Below are 19,173 nucleotides of genomic sequence, written 5' to 3'. Positions count from 1 at the left end.
CTGGGATGCTAGGACTGCCTCATTGCTCCTATTACCTTTCCCTGAAGTAAAGAACATTATCCCCCCTGGAACTATAAGCCAAAATGCATCTCTTCTTCTCCAAATTGCTCTTGGTCAGAGGTGTTCTATCACAACAGTGGTGCAAAATTAACTAATGCATCAGATTTCTTCTAAAAATGATACAAAATGGCAGGGTTTTTTTTTTCTTAACAGTATGGATCAATAAGTAGATTTGGAATGGGAACCAGGAATTCCTATTTTTTAAAAAAAAATGTGGCTGGCACACACTAAAATTCTAGAATAACTGTTCTGCTTAATACATTTCAGAAATGTCAGTTTGGATATAAAGTGTTACTTATGATACAGCCTGATGAGTGCATTGGCAAATAATATCCCAAAACAAAATAATAGATGGCCTCTTTCTGAAAGTAATTATTTATATTTGTTTTCAGTTAGTTTTGTTTTCTGTAGATTGGAGTAGCAAGATCTTCAAATCAAACTACACATAATTGTATTTGAACCCAGGATTATTCAGCCTAGCACTGTGGTTTGCAGAGTTTAATAAAGGTAAAATTGCATCCCTGCCCTTGTGGGTATTTGGGGTCACAGTAATCCGAAGTACTATAGAGAAAGAATGTGAGAGGAGACTGGAAATTGTATAGAGGTGTCAGATTAAAAATGAAGGCTGGTGTGCCTGGAATGGGAATTTAGAAACTAAAATGCACCTGTTACAGGAGCAGAAGGAACCTCAGAAGGAACACAGCATGTCTTCTTTAAAATGGTGGTTCATATTCCTGGCAAAATCAGAATCATATATGCAGGTTCTTTACATCCATATATCCTCTACTTAACCAAAATATCTGAGAATAAGGCCTTAGTATCTTCTCTCCATCTACACTTCACAGGTGTGTTTGTTACTATATCTAGGTTGAGAAGGATCTTTAAAGAACTAAGCTAATTAGTAATGACTTATCATATAGGGGAGGAAGCAGAAGATAAAATTGAGGAGATATGACTTGTATTATATACCAAAAACCTGTGGAGATCTGTCAAACTTCTGGGTGACCAACTAAAATCCCATCTGCTGACTTGCTAATGGGTCACTGTCAGTTAAGATCCAGAGCAACAGTAGGATATAATGGCTCATTTTTTTAATCCCTGGACTTAGGAGGTTGATGTAGGAGGAATGCCATGAGTTCAAGTCCTGCTTGTGTTGCATAGTAAGTTCCAGGCCAACCTGAGCCACAGAGAAAGACTTTCTCTCAAAATCAAAGACCTAGATCTCCCTGGTCTCATAAGAGCTTGTGATAATATTGTGCACAAAATACCCACTGGTAACTTGTCATTTCTTTCTTCTCTTCTTCTTCCTTCTTTTTGTTTTTCATGTATATATGAGTGTAGTAGGCACCTGTACATATATGTGGAGGTCAGACGCCGACATCAGTGCCTTCCTAGATTTTTTTTCTTTATTAATTAAGTCAGGGTCTCTCAGTTGAACCCAGAGATCGTAAATCAACTAAACTAACTAGACTATTTGCCACAGGTATCTCTCATCTCAGTGTTCTGAATTTATTATGGAGATACTGCTGGCCACTCTACTTGCTAAGCTTTTTCATAGTCCATAGGTATATAAATCCCTGTCATCACACTTGTGGCAAGTGCTTTGTCAACTGAGCATCTCCCCAGCCCCGGTTTACTCTATTTCTAAGATGTGCTACCAATAAAATCACTTCATTTTGATACAAAGGGTTTTTTTTGTTTGTTTGTTTACATGTTTCCACCGTCTCTGTTTAATAAGCATTTACACTCTTTAAAAAGGAAAAAACTAGTGCATGCTTCTGATATATTTCTCAACTGGGCAATGGTGATGGAACTATTTAGTCAAATTGAAAGCTAGCTATAAAGAAGGGGTGGGGAGCACTCACAGCCTGCAACTGAAGACGTAGATCATTCTTTTCTTGGACAAGGGAGACTTGCTTTGTTTTCAGCTCCTCCCTCTGGGATTCTGAACTCTCCAAAGCTTTTTGTAGTTGTGCACACTCTTCTTTCAGGCCAGCTATCTCCTCTCCAGCTCCTACAGACTTAGCAAGGGGCTTGATCTTGAAGAAGAGCCCCATCCAGGGACAGTTCTTCACAGCAATGAAAGCTCTTATGTTCTCTTGGATCAAAGCAAGGGCATCCCTAAAGTATGATTGAAAAAAGAAAAAGAAGTTAAGACAGACTATAGAAATAAATGCCAGTAAAATTATAAATAAAGTAGAAAATATCACAAGTGACCCCAAAGAATTATAAGGGATATAAAGACTGCTATGAACATTTATAAACTAAACATATGATACTCTAGAAGAACTTTATTTATTTCTAGACACAGAGTCAACAAAGTCAGGTTGTGTGGATATGATGAGATGCTTGCACCTTCCTTTCTCTTTCCATGATTTGAATAGTGCCATTTACAATAGGCTACTTATCATCATTTATCACCCAGCTTCATGGCCTGAGATAAAAAAAACTAATTATAGACTGAAGAAACTGAAACTATGTGCTAAAATAAATATATCCTCTTTATAAGTTACTTAGCTCAAGTACTTTCTCACAGCTATGAAAAAAAAATGTGACACAGCCAGAAATGCAGCTCAACATCAAGGGATTATTAAATTCCTAAGGAGGAATTCAAAATACTCCAAGGGTAGTCAGTGGGATACAGAAGAGTTTAGTAAAATTAAAAAAAAAAAATTCGTCCCACCAGCAATGGAGGAGTGTTTCTTTTTCTCCACATCCTCTGCAGTCACATGAGTTTTTGATCTTAGGCATTCTGACTGGTGTAATTTCAGGGTCATTTTGATTTGCATTTCTCTGATGACTAGGGATGTTGAACATTTCTTTAAGTGCTTCATGCCCATTAGAGATGCCTCAGTTGAGAATTCTTTTTTAGCTCTGTACCCCATTTTTAATAGGGTTATTTGGTTCTCTGGAGTCTAACTTCTTGAGTTCTTTGTATATATTAAATAATAGCCCTCTATAGAATGTAGAGTTGGTAAAGATCTTTTCCCAATGTGTTGGTTGCCATTTAGTCTTATTGATAGTGACCTTTGCCTTACAGAAGCTTTTCAATTTTATAAGGTCCCATTTGTCAATTGTTGATCTTAGAGCATAAGCCATTGGGCTCTGTTCAGGAAATTCTCCCCTGTGCCAATGTGTTTGAGGTTCTTTCTCACTTTCTCCTCTAATAGTTTCAGTGTATCTGGTTTTATGTGGAGATCCTTGATCCACTTGGACTTGAGCTTTGTACAAGGAGATAAAAATAAGACAATTTGCATTCTTCTACATGCTGACCAACAGTTGAACCAGCACCATTTGTTGAAAATGCTTTTTTCCCACTGGATGGTTTTGGCTTCTTTGTCAAAGATCAAGTGACCATAGGTGTGTGGGTTAATTTCTGGATCTTCAATTCTATTTCATTGATCTACTGGCCTGTCCCTGTACCAAGACCATTTGGTGAAATAAATCACTATTGCTCTCTAGTACAACTTGAGGTCAGGGATGGTAATTCCTCCAGAAGTTCTATTATTGTTGAGAATGGTTTTCAATATCCTAGGTTTTTTGTTATTCCAGATGAATTTGAGAACTGCTCTTTCTATCCATGTGAAGAATTGAGTTGGGATTTTGATAGGGATTGCATTGAATCTGTAGATTGCTTTTGGTAAGATGGCCATTTTTGCTATGTTAACCCTGCCAATCCACATTGCTGGTGGGATTGCAAGCTGGTACAACCACTGTAGAAATCAGTTTGGCAGTTCCTCAGAAAATCGGACATAGTACCACCTGAGAACCCAATTATACCATTATTGGGTATATACCCAGAAGATGCTCAACATATATCAAGGACACATGATCCACTATGTTCATAGCAGCCTTATTTATAATAGCCAGAAGATGTAAACAATACAAATACCCCTCAACAGAGTAATGGATACAGAAAATGTGGTACATTTACACAATTGAGTACTACTTAGCTGTTAAAAACAATGACTTTATGAAATTCTCAGGCAAATGGATAGAACTAGCAAATAACATCTTGAGTGAGGTAACCCAGTCACAATAGAACACACATGGTATACACTCACTGATAAGTGGATATCAGAAAAAAAAAGAGCTCAGAATACCCACAATACAAGTCACAGACCATATGAAGTCCAAGAAGAACAAAGACCAAAGTGTGGATGTTTCAGTCTTACTCAGAAAGGGGGAAAAATAATCAAAGGAGGTAAAGGGTGGGAGAGTTCTAGGAGGGAGAGAAGTGGGGAAGGGAAAAATGAGATCAGGATCAGGTGTGGGAAGAGATGGGGGCAGAAGTACAGAGGGTCAGGAAATTGAATGGAGGTGTGTAGCAGTTAGGGATGGGGAACTGGTGGTAGCCACTAAGAAGTTCCAAATGCCAGGGACCCAAGAGGTTCCCAGGACCCAACAGGGATTACATTAGCTGAAATACCCAACAAGGGGGAGAAGAACCTACTGGAGACCATATCCAGTGGATAGTCACGGCTCCCAGTTAAGGGATGGGGCCATCCACCCATCTCAAAAATATCAATGCAGAATTATTCCTGCCAAAAGGAAATGAGGGACAAAGAATGGAGCAGAGACTGAAGGAAAGGCCATCCAGAGACCACCCCACCTGGGGATCCATCCCATAAACAACCACCAAACCCAGAAACTATTGTGGATGCCAACAAGAGCTAGCTGATAGGAGCCTGGTATAGCTGTCTTCTGAGGTGCTTTGCCAGAACCTGACCAATACAGATACAGATGCATGTAGCCAACCGTCTGACTAAGCCTGGGAACATGAATAAAGGAGTTAGGAAAGGACTGAAGGAGCTGAAGTGGTTAGCAACCCCTCAGGAAGAACAACACTATCAACCAACCAATCCTTCCCCCTCAAAGCTCTCAGGAACTAAACCACCAACCAAAGAGTACACATGGAGAGACCCATGGCTCCAGCTGCATATGTAGCAAAGGATTACCTTATCTGGCATCAATGGTAGCCCCTTGGTCCTGTGGAGGCCTGATGCCCCAACCTAGGGGAATGCTAGTGTGCTGAGGCAGGAGGGGGTAGGTGGGGGAACACCCTCATTGAAGCAGGGGGATGGGAGGGGGAATGGGGGCTTAAGCTGGGAAGGGGGATAACATTTAAAATGTAAATAGATAAAATAACCAATAAAAAAAGAAAATAATTCGTGAGCTGAATGAGAATTTTCACAGAAAGAAGTCCCTAAACAGAAGTCTTGGCAGTGAGGAACTTAATCATTAAGAGAGGCTGGAAGAAGCTGAAGAGGAGGGCAAGCCCATAGGAAGACCAGCAGTCTCCACTAATCAGACCTCCCTGAGATCTCTCAAACACTAAGCCACCAATCAGGCAGCTGGTCCGAGGGTCCTGACACATAAACAACAGAGGACCACCTGGTCTGGCCTCAGTGGGAGAAGACTTACCTAACCCTGGAGAGACTTAAGGACACAGGGAGTAAGGAGGCCAGGTGAGGGTGGAGGGCATCCTCTTGGAGACAGGGGACAGGAGGAGTGGCATAAGGAACTATGGGAGAGAAGATGGGGGGGAAGGCAACGACTGGATTGTTAAAAAAAAATAAATAAAAATAAAAATAAAAGTTAAAAATAATCTAAACTAAAACTGGTTGGCTTTAGCAACGCATTAAGCCAAAGAGAAAAGGGTGCTTTGTAAAACTGAAGATGAGTCTTTTGAAACAAGACCATCATATATTTCTTTAAAACAATGAAGAAGAAGAAAGCATGCTCAAGAAGAAATTTATGACATGCCACTAAGAGAAGAACACTTAGACCCAGAAAGCCTTAAGGACCAAGAAACTCAGTGAGAGAAGGTGATCTCATACCAGCACAGAAAGCACTGGGTTAGCTAGAGAGAAGCTTTAGAGCCATGCAGACTGGAAATACAGGATTTTTACAGCCAGGAGGTTGTAAACGTTTACTGCCAGAAGTCTGCAAACTTCCTTAAAACTCAGGCTTGCAAAAGATCCTAGAAAAATAGTTTCTGCCCTGTATTACTAGGATTTACAGAGAAAACTTGGATTCTTTTTCATCTAAACTCAAGGGCTTTGACATCAATATTGACAAAGGACAGTAACCATAACTTAGACCTAAAAATAACATCGTTTTTAACACTGCACCCAATAGAAAAAGCAGAATGATTTAAGACTTTAATTCTACTTCCACTACTAATGAATGAAGGTAGCCTGTGACAAAGTGGTTTATCTTCCAAACCATAGATGGGCTGAAAATTGGTCCTCAGAATACAGACCATAATTAAAACTAAAGTGAAGTTACTCTACCTGATATATAAAATAATGAGAATTTTAACAAACGCAATCAGAACAGTTATATAAATAGATTTATGGAACAAGGAAAAGAGAGAAATTAAGAAAGCAATTCCATTTATAGCTGTATCATAAAACAGTAAAAATATCTGTACACAGAAAATTAAAATATTAATGAAATGAACTGTAGAAGATTCAAATACATAGAAAAAAATCACACACTTATAAATTGAAAAAATACTAGAGTATCACTTTTGTTTGGGGATTTAGAGTTCATAATGATGGAACTCTAAGAAGCAGGATCATGAGGTGGGGAGAGGGTCACACTTTCTTTGAGGGCAGGAAGCAGAGGGTGTAGAACTTCAGCCCCTATGGTGTTGCTCCACCCATTCAGGGTGGATTGCCCCTACTCCATGAAACCTCTCTAGAAACAACCCAAAGTAGACCCTTCCTTTCATTAACTTTTTTTACTCAGATATTTAATCACAGCAATGAGAAGAGTAGCTGATGAGGAGAATATATTATAAATACATATTATGGAAGAAATGCATGTCATATAACCCAGACTGTATTTGAAGTCCTGATCTTTCCTTCTGTCTCCATTCCCCCAATACTGAAATTGCAGGCATGCAATATCTTGCCTAGTTAAATGCAGTTGATCTTAAATGTTCTCAGCACACACAAAATATATCTATATAAGGTGATATGATAATTATCCTGATTGCAGCAATCATTGCACAAAATGCATACATATGAAAACATCAGATTATATACTATAAACATATAATTTTTCAATAAACCTTCAAAAACACCAGAAAAAAAGAACCAAGTACATTGAAAACGAATACATCTCACAAACATGAGGTAACAAATTAATGAAGTTAAGGGGAAAAAGAAAATGGAATGAAAGTTATCATGTGATACACTAAATATATATATATGTATATATGTATACATATACATACATACCATAAAAGAAAGAAAGGAAGAAAGAAAGGAAGGAAGGAAGGGAGGGAGGGAGGGAGGGAGGGAGGGAGGGAGGGAGGGAGGGAGGGAGGGAGGGAGGGAGGGAGGAGAACAAAATAAGCAATACTAGGAATAATGACTTAGGAATTATTGAGGATTATTTTCTGGGATTACAATTATAGATATAATAAATACTTACGAGTTATAATTGATTAATGTATGATATAAACAAATAATTGATAATATTACACAGTTATTCAATCAATAATAATTTTTAAATTTTTTTAAATTTTTTATTATTTTTTAATTGGGTATTTATTTCATTTACATTTCCAATGCTATCCCAAAAGTCCCCAACATGCTCCCCCACCCACTCCCCCACCTACCCACTCCCACTTCTTGGCCCTGGCATTTCCCTGTCCTGAGGCATATAAAGTTTGCACAACCAATGAGCCTCTCTTTTCACTGATGGCCGACTAGGTCATCTTCTGATTCATATGCAGCTAGAGACACGAGCTCTGGGGGGGGAGGGGGGGTTGGTTAGTTCATATTGCTGTTCTACCTATAGGATTGCAGATCCCTTCAGCTCCTTGGGTACTTTCTCTAGCTCCTCCATTGGGGGCCCTGTGATCCATCCATTAGCTGACTGTGAGCATCCACTTCTATGTTTGCCAGGCCCCGGCATAGTCTCACAAGAGACAGCCATATCTGGGTCCTTTCAGCAAAATCTTGCTACTGTATGCAATGGTGTCAGCTTTTGGAAGCTGATTATGGGATGGATCCCCAAATATGGCAGTCTATAGATGGTCCATCCTTTCGTCTCAGCTCCAAACTTTGTCTCTGTAACTCCTTCCATGGGTGTTTTGTTCCCAATTCTCAGAAGGAGCAAAGTGTCCACACTTTGGTCTTCGTTCTTCTTGAGTTTCATGCGTTAACTTTTTATTAGATATTTTCTTCATTTACATTTCACATGCTATCCCAAAAGTCCCCTATACCCTCCCCCTGCCCTGCTCCCCTACCCACTCACTCCCACTTCTTGGTCCTGGCATTCCCCTATACTGGGGCATATAAAGTGTGCAAGACCAAGGGGCCTCTTTCAATAATAATTTATAATCTGACTCAAAATGTAATATGTTGAGCACATTGAGAATTATGAAATCCACCAAAAAACATTAAATTCGTATTATTTTAAAGGCAAATGTTTCTAAGGGTAAATGACTAGATAATTGCAACATGAAATTAGAAAAAAATTCTGTATGGGAAAAGAAAACATTCTCTAATTCTTTTACAGATTTAGAATAATATTTGTTTAAGCTTATATAGCACAATATAGATTAAATAAAATTTCAGGCCAGTAAACTCATTTTTAAAAATTTAATTGTAAAATTATAACAAAATGTATCAGTGTGAATCAAAGTAGGTTAAGTGTTGTAAAGATTTATCAAAACTCAACACATTTATAGGTTAATTTAGGGAGACAATGTGTTAACAGATACAGATAAAAAATTTAATCAGTTCCTTATGTAAAAAAGAAAATTAAATGCTCTACAAGAGAAAATGAAACAAACGGCAATACTCTTTAAACAATACATCAAAAATTTTAATATCATTTATTAAATGCAAATGATAGCTTTTGCCAATGTCAGAAATATACCACATATGTGAAAGTATATGGCAAGGGGAATCTTATGGACAATTGCTGAACTGTAAATCAGAAAACAGTATCCTACAAAGTCAAAATTGGAGGCAACCTAAAACCCTGAGAATTGCCGTCCCTATCTGTGCTTTGTCATTAACTAATCAGAGGATAGAACACTGTAAGTTATATCATCTTCAGAATATCTATGTAAAGAATGGGGAAATAATAAAATATCACTGGAAAACTGCAACACACTGTAATGGCACATGACATTTTAAATAGCACAAATTTAGTTTGTGCTATTTAAGGAATACATGGTGGTATATGTAAGCAATGGGCTACTCTATGGCAATTAAAACTAATGATCTTGATTTTATGAGTCCTACATTCATCAACACAGATTTACTTCAAAGGGGGCTTTGAGAACAGACAAAAAATGTCATAAGGAAAATTATTTACATGAGGTAAGTATGTAAAAACATTCAGCAAGTTAAGGATATCTGACACAGAGAAACCCTGTCTTGAGAAAAAGAAAAATAGCTCTCTACATACTAAAGAATGCAATTATAGTTTTACATGAATTATATATTTATACATGTGACAGAAAATAATAAACAATTTGTGATCTGGGGAAAATAGATTTGCATCAAGGATGAAAATATTCAAGGGCTTCAATGGTGGCAGTTAATTTTTAAATTGTCAGCAATTATATAAAAAAGTTGGGAACCAGTATTCCTTGATGATGGTGCCATGACAATGTACTATATTATCTGTATTTTATGAATCTTATACAATTCACAATAATTTCTGATAAATGGTTTAGAAACAATGGGTTTTAATGGCCTCGTTTTATAAATAAATGAAATAAATATGGAGAAATTGAAAACTTTATGCATAACTGGAACCAGGTGTGGCAGTACACATCACCAATCCCAGCATTCTTTTTTTTATTAGAAATTTTCTTTATTTACATTTCAAATGTTATCCCCTTTCCTAGTTTCCTCTCCAAAAATCCCCTACCCCCTCTCTCCTCCCCCTGTTTTCCAACCCACCCACTCTCCCTTCCTGCCCCTGGAATTCCCCTATTCTGGGACATATAGTCTTCACAAGACCAAGGGCCTCTCCTTCCATTAATGACCAACTAGGCCATTCTCTGCTACATATGCAGCTAGAGCCATGAGTCTCACGATGTGTTTTCTTTGATTGGTGGTTTAGTCCCAGGGAGCTCTGGGGTACTGATTAGTTCTTATTGTTGTTCCACCTATGGGGCTGCAAACCCCTTTAGCTCCTTGGGTACTTTTTCTAGCTCCTTCACTGGGGACCCTGTGTTTCATCCAATGGATGGCTGCAAGCATCCAATTCTGCATTTGTCAGGCACTGGCAGAGCCCCTCAGGAGACAGCTTTATCAGGCTCCTGTCAACCAGCTCTTGTTGGCATCCAGAATAGTGTCTGGGTTTGGTGGTTGTTTATGGGATGGATCCCCAGGTGGGGCATTCTCAGGATGGTCATTCCTTCAGTCTCTGTTCTGAACTTTGTCTCTGTAACTCCTTCCATGGGTATTTTGTTCTTCCTTCTAAGAAGGATCAAAGTATCCACACTTTGGTTTTCTTTCTTGAGTTTCATGTGTTTTGCAAATTGTATCTTGGGTATTCTGAACTTCTGGACTAATATCCACTTATCAATGAGTGTATATCATGCATGTTCTTTTGTGATTGGGTTATCTCAATTAGGATGACATCCTCCAGATCCATCCATTTGTCTAAGAATTTCATAAATTCATTGGTTTTAATAGCTGAGTAAATGTACCACATTTTCTGTTTCCATTCCTCTGTTGAGGGACATCTGATTTCTTTCCAGCCTCTGGCTATTATAAATGAGGCTGCTATGAACATCTTGGAGCATCTTCTGGGTATATGCCCAGAAGTGGTATTGCTGGGTCTTCAGGTAGTACTATGTCCAATTTTCTGAGGAACTGCCAAACTGATTTCCAGAGTGGTTGTGCAAGCTTGCAATCCCACCAGCAATGGAGGAATGTTCCTCTTTCTCCACATCCTCGCCAGCATCTGCTGTCACATGAGTTTTTGATCCTAGCCATTCTGACTGGTGTGAGGTGGAATCTCAGGATTGTTTTGATTTGCATTTCCCTGATGATTAAGGATGTTGAACATTTTTTAGGTGCTTCTCAGCCATTCAATATTCCTCAGTTGAGAATTCTTTGTTTAGCTCTGCACCTCAGTTTTTAATAGGGTTATTTGGTTTTCTGGAGTCTAACTTGTTGAGTTCTTTGTATATATTGTATATTAGCCCCCTATTATATTTAGGATTGGTAAAGATCTTTTCCCAATCTGTTGGTTGCCTTTTTGTCTTATTGACAGTGTCCTTTGACTTACAGAAGCTTTGAAATGTTATGAGGTCCCATTTGTTGATTCTTGATCTTACAGTACAAGACATTGGTGTTCTGTTCAGGAAATTTTCCTCTATCAGTTTCAGTGTCTCTGGTTTTATGTTGAGGTCCTTGATCCACTTGAACTTGAGCTTTGTACAAGTAGATAAAAATAGATCAATTTGCATTCTTCTACATGCTAACCGCCAGTTGAACCAGCACCATTTGTTGAAATGCTATCTTTTTTCCACTGGATGGTTTTGGTTCCTTTGTCAAAGATCAAGTGACCATAGGTTTGTGGGTTCATTTCTGGTTCAATTCTATTCCATTGATCTACCTGTCTGTCATTGCACCAGTACCATGCAGTTTTTATTACAATTTCTCTGTAGTACAACTTGAGGTCAGGGATGGTGATTCCACCAGAAGTTCTTTTATTGTTGGGAACAGTTTGCGCTGTCTTGGGTTTTTGTTATTCCAGATGAATTTGCAAATTGCCATTTCTAACTCTGTGAAGAATTGAGTTGGAATTTTGATGGGAATTACGTTGAATCTGTATATTGCTTTCTGCAAGAGGGCTATTTTTACTATATTAACCCTGCCAATCCATGAGCATGGTAGATCTTTCCATCTTTTAGATCTTCTTTGATTACTTTCTTCAGAGACTTGAAGTTCTTATCATACAGATCTTTCACTTGCTTAGTCAGAGTCACAACAAGGTATTTTATATTATTTGTAACTATTGTGAAGGGTGTTGTTTCCTTAATTTCTTTCTCAACCTGCTTATCCTTTGTGTAGAGAGAGACCACTGATTTGTTTGAGTTAATTTTATATCCAGCTACTGTGCTGAATCTGTTTATCAGGTTTAGGAGTTCTCTAGTGGAATTTTTGGGGTCACTTAATTATACTATTATATCATCTACAAATAGTGATATTTTGACTTCTTCCTTTCCAATTTGTATCCCTTTGATGTCCTTTTGTTGTCTAATTGCCCTGGCTAGGACTTTAAGTATCTATATTAAATAGATAGGGAGAGAGTGGGCAGCCTTGTCTAGACCCTAATTTTAGTGGGATTGCTTCAAGTTTCTCTCCATTTAGTTAAATGTTGGCTACTGGTTTGCTGTATATTGCTTTTACTATGTTTATTTATGGGCCTTGAACTCCTGATCTTTCTAAGACTTTTATCATGAACGGATATTGAATTTTGTCAAATGCTTTCTCAGCATCTAATGAGATGATCATATATTTTTTTTCCTTTGAGTTTGCTTATATAGTGGACTATATTGGTGTTTTTCCATATATTGAACCATCCCTCCTTCCCTGCAATCCCAGCATTCTTAAGAGGTTCAGAGATAAAGGATTACTAGGATTTCAAGGCCAGCTTGGTCTACACATTGAGGTCTAGGCTAGCCAGGGCTGACATAATACTCTCTCTCAAGTAACAACAAAACTAAGCAAACAAAAATAATTTAAAATACATGTTCCTTGCAATTAAATTCCTATGCTACACTGATAAGAGAGTTGCAAAAGATCCTCAGGAGTTGCCTCACTAATAATTTTTATGGTCTTGATCATCTTTGGACAAAAAGAATTAACAAAATATAAACCAAACCACTTATACCAAGCCTTGTGAGCTTTCTTCCAGATGTTAAACTATACTAAGGAAAAATTATAACCAATATTGAATTTTTTGTTCATGATTTGTTCATTTAAAGAATTAATTAGCTTTGTTTGCATGGTTCTACTAAAAAAATTAGAAAAAAAAAAAAAGACCTGACACCAAATTGTCCAAGTATAATCGTAAATGTTTCTATTCAACATGCCTGAAATGAAACAAGAGAGCTACAATTATAAGTCATTAAGATCCATAGTTGCTGATAAAGTGAAAGTAAGAGTGGCCAGAGGACATATGTGTGCACATGTGTGAGCATGCATAGCACACACACACACACGTGCGCGTGTGCACATGCACACACACATAGGGACTTTACTTCTACTGTGCTAGTTTAGTGCATGTGTACCAATTTTTTAAATGTATTTTTATTAGAATACAATTATATCACATCTCACCATCTCTTTTCTCCCTCCAGCCAATCTCTATCATATTTGCGCTCTCTCTCTCTCTCTCTCTCTCTCTCTCTCTCTCTCAAGTTGTTTGTCTATTTTTCTTTAATTATTGCTGTTACATGTATATGCATGAATATACAAATACAGCCTGCTGAGTCTGATTGTATAGATATGATTTTAGAGCTGACTGTTCTATATTGGATATCCATTTATGGGGCCTATCCTTGGGAAAGACAAATAATTCCCACTGTCTCAGCAATTGATAGTTGCCTATTATTGTTTAGGGTGAGGTCCCCAGATCTTTTTTTCCTTCCACATCGGCATGTCTATCAAATTTACCATTGTTTAGTCTTGTTTGGGTGAGTGCCCATATTTTCAGGTGTGCTACTGGCATAACTGTGAAACACATTCCCTTTCCAAAGCCCATAATCCTAAACATTAACTATCCTTCCCAAAGTGAAGATAGGAAGAAACAGCATTAATGTCTAGATCATTGGGAAGACAGAAAGGTCCTTTATACTGTCTTTTTTTTTTTTGGTATGGAGATTTTCAACACTCAGACTCAGTAGACTAGGCTATGTACCACAAACTATTATAGGGCACTGAAATAAAGTCGTATTGGTTGAGGTATGAATTGAAGTAGAATAAGAGCAGGGAGAGTTAATACCTTTCTTCTAGAATCTTCTGGAATGTGATGCGCATAAGTTTTCCTCGTGCTCTGGCTTGGAACAAAGTGAAGACTTTAGATATTTTTTCATCCCTTCTTTCTTCTAACTGGTCCAGGATGAAAGCTTTAAAAAACACCTAAAAGAAGTCAATCATATACAATTTCACTTATCAGATGAATTTGGCAGTCTTTTGAAAGATGCCATGGACAACTGGCATAGTCTCTGGGAGAGCTATGTACCAATCCTATGTCTTTGTACATGTTTATTCATTGTGTAAAATTTCTATCCCAGGGAATTTCATTTTCTAACTTTAAAGGTTTTAAAGGACATTGTATATTGGATACATTGGCAACGTGATCATTTCCTCTGTACTTCCCCTTGATTAATAATAATAATGTTTAAAGAACATGATTTAACTTTTAAAATGGACTCAGGCACACAGCACTCCAAAGGACGTGGCAGAATCTACAATTATCTCTGTGAAGGACAGGGCAAAAAATATTTCTGGGATGGTGAGTCATCAACAGTTATGTTGAACACTTGTCTGGTTTTTAAAATATAAAATTATTTTAGTATGCTGGCAGTGGATTTTATTTTTTCAATATGTTTTAATTAAAAGGAAATTAGATGCCTCTTCCCATCCCTTTCCTTCTAGCTGTCCTCCTTTGAATCTTTCCAATATTCCCCTCCAAACTGATAGCATATTTTTCTCTCTCTCTCACTACCTCTTCCTCTCCTTCTCCATATGTATGCACTCATGTACCCATGAGTACACACATACACACACATATACACCGATATAGATATAGATATAGATATGGATATGGATATGGATATGGATATGGATATGGATATGGATATGGATATGGATATGGATATAGATATAGATATAGATATAGATATAGATATAGATATAGATATAGATATAGATATAGATATAGATATAGATATAGATATAGATATAGATAGATATAGATATAGATATAGATAGATATAGATATATCCTATTACATACACTATTCTTGTTTGTGTATATATTGCTTCAGAGAAGACATCCCCTCTATAACCAATAAGAGGGCTTATCCCTAGGAAAGCCTCGTTTCATCTGACAGTGGTTAGTTGCCAGTGGTTCTCTGGGTATGAGTGGAACCCCATGAAATTATTCATTCTGTAATAATATGTCCATTGATATTACTATTTCCAGGAAATAGAACCCTAATGTCCTTCAACAGATGTGTGGATAATGAAAGTGTGATGTGTACCACAATGGAATACTGTTCTGCTATAAAGAAAAAATGAAATCATGAGATTTGTAAAAACAATTGGTGGACCTACTGAAGATTATATTGAGTGAGGTAACCCAGACCCAGAAAAACAAAAGTCACATGTTCTCTCTCATCTGCAGTTCTTAGCTCCAGATTCTCCAATGTGAGTTTACAGAATGGAGTAATCACAGAAACCAGGTACACATAAAGGGACCATGGTACTAAATGAGAAAGGGATACCAGCATACTGGAAGTGATTTTTAAACTGCCCATATAGTTGTAGCACCACAGTTTACTGACTCATGCACTAGAAGATACTTTTGTCCCACACATGAGAAACTTGGAAATTCCTGTGAATAATCAGTAAGAAAAAAATGTGAGGTAAACAGCTACTTAAGACACAAATTTCATAGAAGAAAACGTGTGGCCCTTCTTTAGAGGTACTTTGAACAGTTAGTTGTAAAAGTGAATCTTTGCTTAAAATATGTTCCCTCTTGCCAGTAGGTCCCTCTCACTTTCATTTGCCCATCCATGATGAAACCCTTCTAAATGTAGGTCACTTAGGATTCTCATTAGCTCATGTGAACTTTAGCCCTGGTGAGTGGCATATGACAAAACAATGAGCTATAAAGAAGAAACCATGAATTAACAGGATGCCTAGATACTGAAAACATAAGTAACATTCAAAATATCAAGTAACACTCATAAAACTATACTGCAGGGGTTGGTTTGGTTACACACACTTAAAATCCTAGCAACTCAGGGGGCTGAGGCAGGATGCTGATATGGCAAAGCTCCGAGAGGATGGATAGACAGAAACTAGACAGATGGAAAACTCTTCATCCTGTATTCTCCCATTCTCCTTCAAAAGAAAAATAGTCTTACATGGATGTTATTAAGAACAACATGGTATTGACTACCATATAAGATCAAGCCTATTACCCAGCAATTTCCAAAAATATGTGGGTTTCTTGGGCAATGTAGAATTTATATAATCATGTTTCCAATAAATTGGTTTTGGTTTATAAATGATTTTTTGAAGTTACTAAATCATTCAAGTAATACACTTTTCCGATGCAGCAGACTATGTAAGACATTTCACATAGGCAAGCATTATCTCTGAGAACCTGGTTTACACTCTCTTACTCTGTTTTATATCTCGGAAAGGTCAATTCAGTGTTTTATAGATTGGCACAAATTTGGCTAGACAATTAGTTATACAAATTTATTTGCAACACAGAGTGTAGCTCAGCTACAGTGTGCTTGCCTAGAATGTTCAAGGTCCTAGATTTAACCCTGAAGGCTGAAATAAATAAAGTAAATGAAATCTTGACTTGTTTAACCAAATATGGATTATCTTTCTCAAACAGAATTGAAGTTTGTGAATTTGCCTCTATTTTGATTATTTCTCTTCACAGGAGCTAAAGAACTTATTTAATAATGAAGCATTTACCTATATTTTGAAATATTCAACATTTCCTCCCACTTCCCTCCAAATACCTTCTTGGACATTCTGGGTTACCTTGGTGACTCCACACTGGTAATGGGGATGGTCTATCTCCAAGAAGTCAAGCACTTCTTCAGTTGCTTTTCTGCTGCTCACAAACTTGCTCTTTGAAAAGATTCTTGGGTTTAGAATCCAGTACCTAGTATGAGATGGAACCAGGGTCATACCACAGGGAGTAATGCGGAAATGAGTGAGAAAATGCTAGTACAGATGTCTATCTCACCTTCCTATACACTCAACTATAACAAAACTCCTGGTCACAATTAGTGAAAATGGTATCAGTGATCGGTCCAATGGGTCAGTTTGTATTTTTACAGTGTTGTGGTGATCAACTTAATTTACTGGGTTAGAAGAGAGGAATGGGCAGCGTGTAAGGATCTTTATTATATTGACGGGGAAACTGAAAGGTTTAGTTGACTTTTGTAAATGCTTTTCACCCTGATGATGAACTGTAGGCACATATCTTTCAGTTTCCAGACAGGTGCTCTTTTTGCTCTATCATATTTTGCTCAAGTTTCCTTGACAAACATGATGGTTTTCACTTTTCAAATTCAGGACATAGAAAGTAGAGATGTCTCCCCTGCCTGCTACCACCTACTGACTGGCATTGCTGGCATCCTTCTTTTCAGAGCTGCTAAAACAGCACTGGCATGACTGGGTGGCAGCTACCACTAAGCATGTACACTTCCAAGATGCATTGCAGGCTCTCCATCTTCCTTTCATATATATTTCTTCTATATATGTGTGCAATATCCACTAAAGGAGATTTAAAGGCACCAAAGCTATATAGATATCGGTATTAAGAACAAATAATATGGAACTATGTTAGCATGTATCTATCTCACCACCACCACCACCACAAAAAAAAATCAGTTTATAGAGTGGAGTACACCAAGCAAATAAACAATGTAGGCATAAACACTCCATGCAGAGGAAACAGAAGAGACAGCTTTAGAATTTTGGAACCTCCAATATATGTCTACCTTTGCTTAAAGTCATCATATAGCATCCAACTTGGGAATGCTTCACAGCATACTCTAATGCCTTCTAAGACACCATTACAGCGCAGCTGCTGGAGAACCAAGAAAGGATCCATTACACCTAAAAGAGGGGTATACAAACATCTATCATACCAGATATTACCTTCATTGCTACATCTCAGGTATAAAAACATTTGAATTCAGTGCTCTGGGTGTGAGTATCCACAGGACTTCACTAACTCCCATCCCAATGACACCTACAGTACTCGTTCTACTAGGAAGGATCCTATAGACATGATTTACCTACAATTTTTTCTAATGTACAACATACTGATATAGAAGACATCATAGGCAATTTCTCAAGGAACATAAAAAAGATCACATATTTGGCTATTTGTAATGGCTGACATCATATATTTAAGCCAGGCGTTTTATGACTAAAAGCAGCCAAAGAGGGTGATCAGAGCACAAAAGTGAGCTGCTGTTTCCAGCAGGAGGAGGTAGGGAATACAGGCGGGATATGTGAAATGAAAGGGGATGGTGGACTAACAACAGAATTCTGTTTACATTTATGCCTAGACTGAATTTGGCCACATTTGGCCTTCCTTTTCCCCTTATTATATTGCCAGTGTCTTCATTTATTCTATAGTGTGAGCATTCCTCTATCACCACTTTATTCAAAAAGAGCAGCCCTTCTATGCTGTTGGTTCGAATCTCTGATGGAAGCCTTTGAAAACCCTTCCAAGGGACCAGTATATGTGACCTTCATCAAGTACTTTGGACAAAACCAAGGACCATTCCCTGTACAAAAGGTCTGCTATGTCTCTGTATCTTAGATCACAGACCTAAGCTAAACCATATGTCAGTACTCCAATCCTCATGGTAAGGACTAGATCTTTTATAATAAGTCATGGGTGGTTAGAAGCTTCTGACACTTTAAGATCAAACCCACTCATCCCCTTTATTACATACGAAGGATTGTTTTATAGCATAAAGATTTTGTTGAAAGCTTGATGAAATTCTCATTGATTTAATAGAATTCAGTTAATAGGTAGCAGAATTGTGCCAAAATTCAGAGGCAGCTGATTGTGTTCTTTGCTAGACCAAAGCAGGACCCTTAGATGCATTCAGAAACCTAGCTGAGGTCTGGGAATGTGGCTCAAATATGGCATCTTTATTTAGAATGTGTGGAAGTCCTAATACCACACACACACACACACACACACATACACACACACACACACACACTCAGAATCACATGCCAATAAAAAAAACAACTTATAAGAACTAATGAAGCTATAGATATGTATACAAACACACACATACACCCACACACACACACAAATGAACTTATAATGT

General features: G+C 37.6%; 1 protein-coding gene across 2 annotated transcripts in view; it reads right to left on the bottom strand.

Moving 5' to 3' along the window:
- The window catches only part of Myh15 (myosin, heavy chain 15), a 142,164-nt gene that overhangs the window by 65,418 nt on the left and 57,573 nt on the right, over positions 1-19,173 (bottom strand). For both annotated transcript variants that reach the window (NM_001166210.2, XM_030249245.1), the window contains 4 exons: positions 17,818-17,935; positions 16,850-16,973; positions 14,062-14,198; positions 1,926-2,181 (listed from right to left, as the gene is read on the bottom strand). In NM_001166210.2, the coding sequence (NP_001159682.1) occupies positions 1,926-2,181; positions 14,062-14,198; positions 16,850-16,973; positions 17,818-17,935 (635 nt within the window). The remainder of the gene's footprint in view (positions 1-1,925; positions 2,182-14,061; positions 14,199-16,849; positions 16,974-17,817; positions 17,936-19,173) is intronic.

The sequence above is a fragment of the Mus musculus genome, chromosome 16 (assembly GCF_000001635.26).
Source record: "Mus musculus strain C57BL/6J chromosome 16, GRCm38.p6 C57BL/6J".
Classification (NCBI taxonomy): domain Eukaryota; kingdom Metazoa; phylum Chordata; class Mammalia; order Rodentia; family Muridae; genus Mus; species Mus musculus.
The sequence above is the reverse complement of the archived record's forward strand: the minus strand, read 5'-3'. Positions and strand labels throughout refer to the sequence as shown.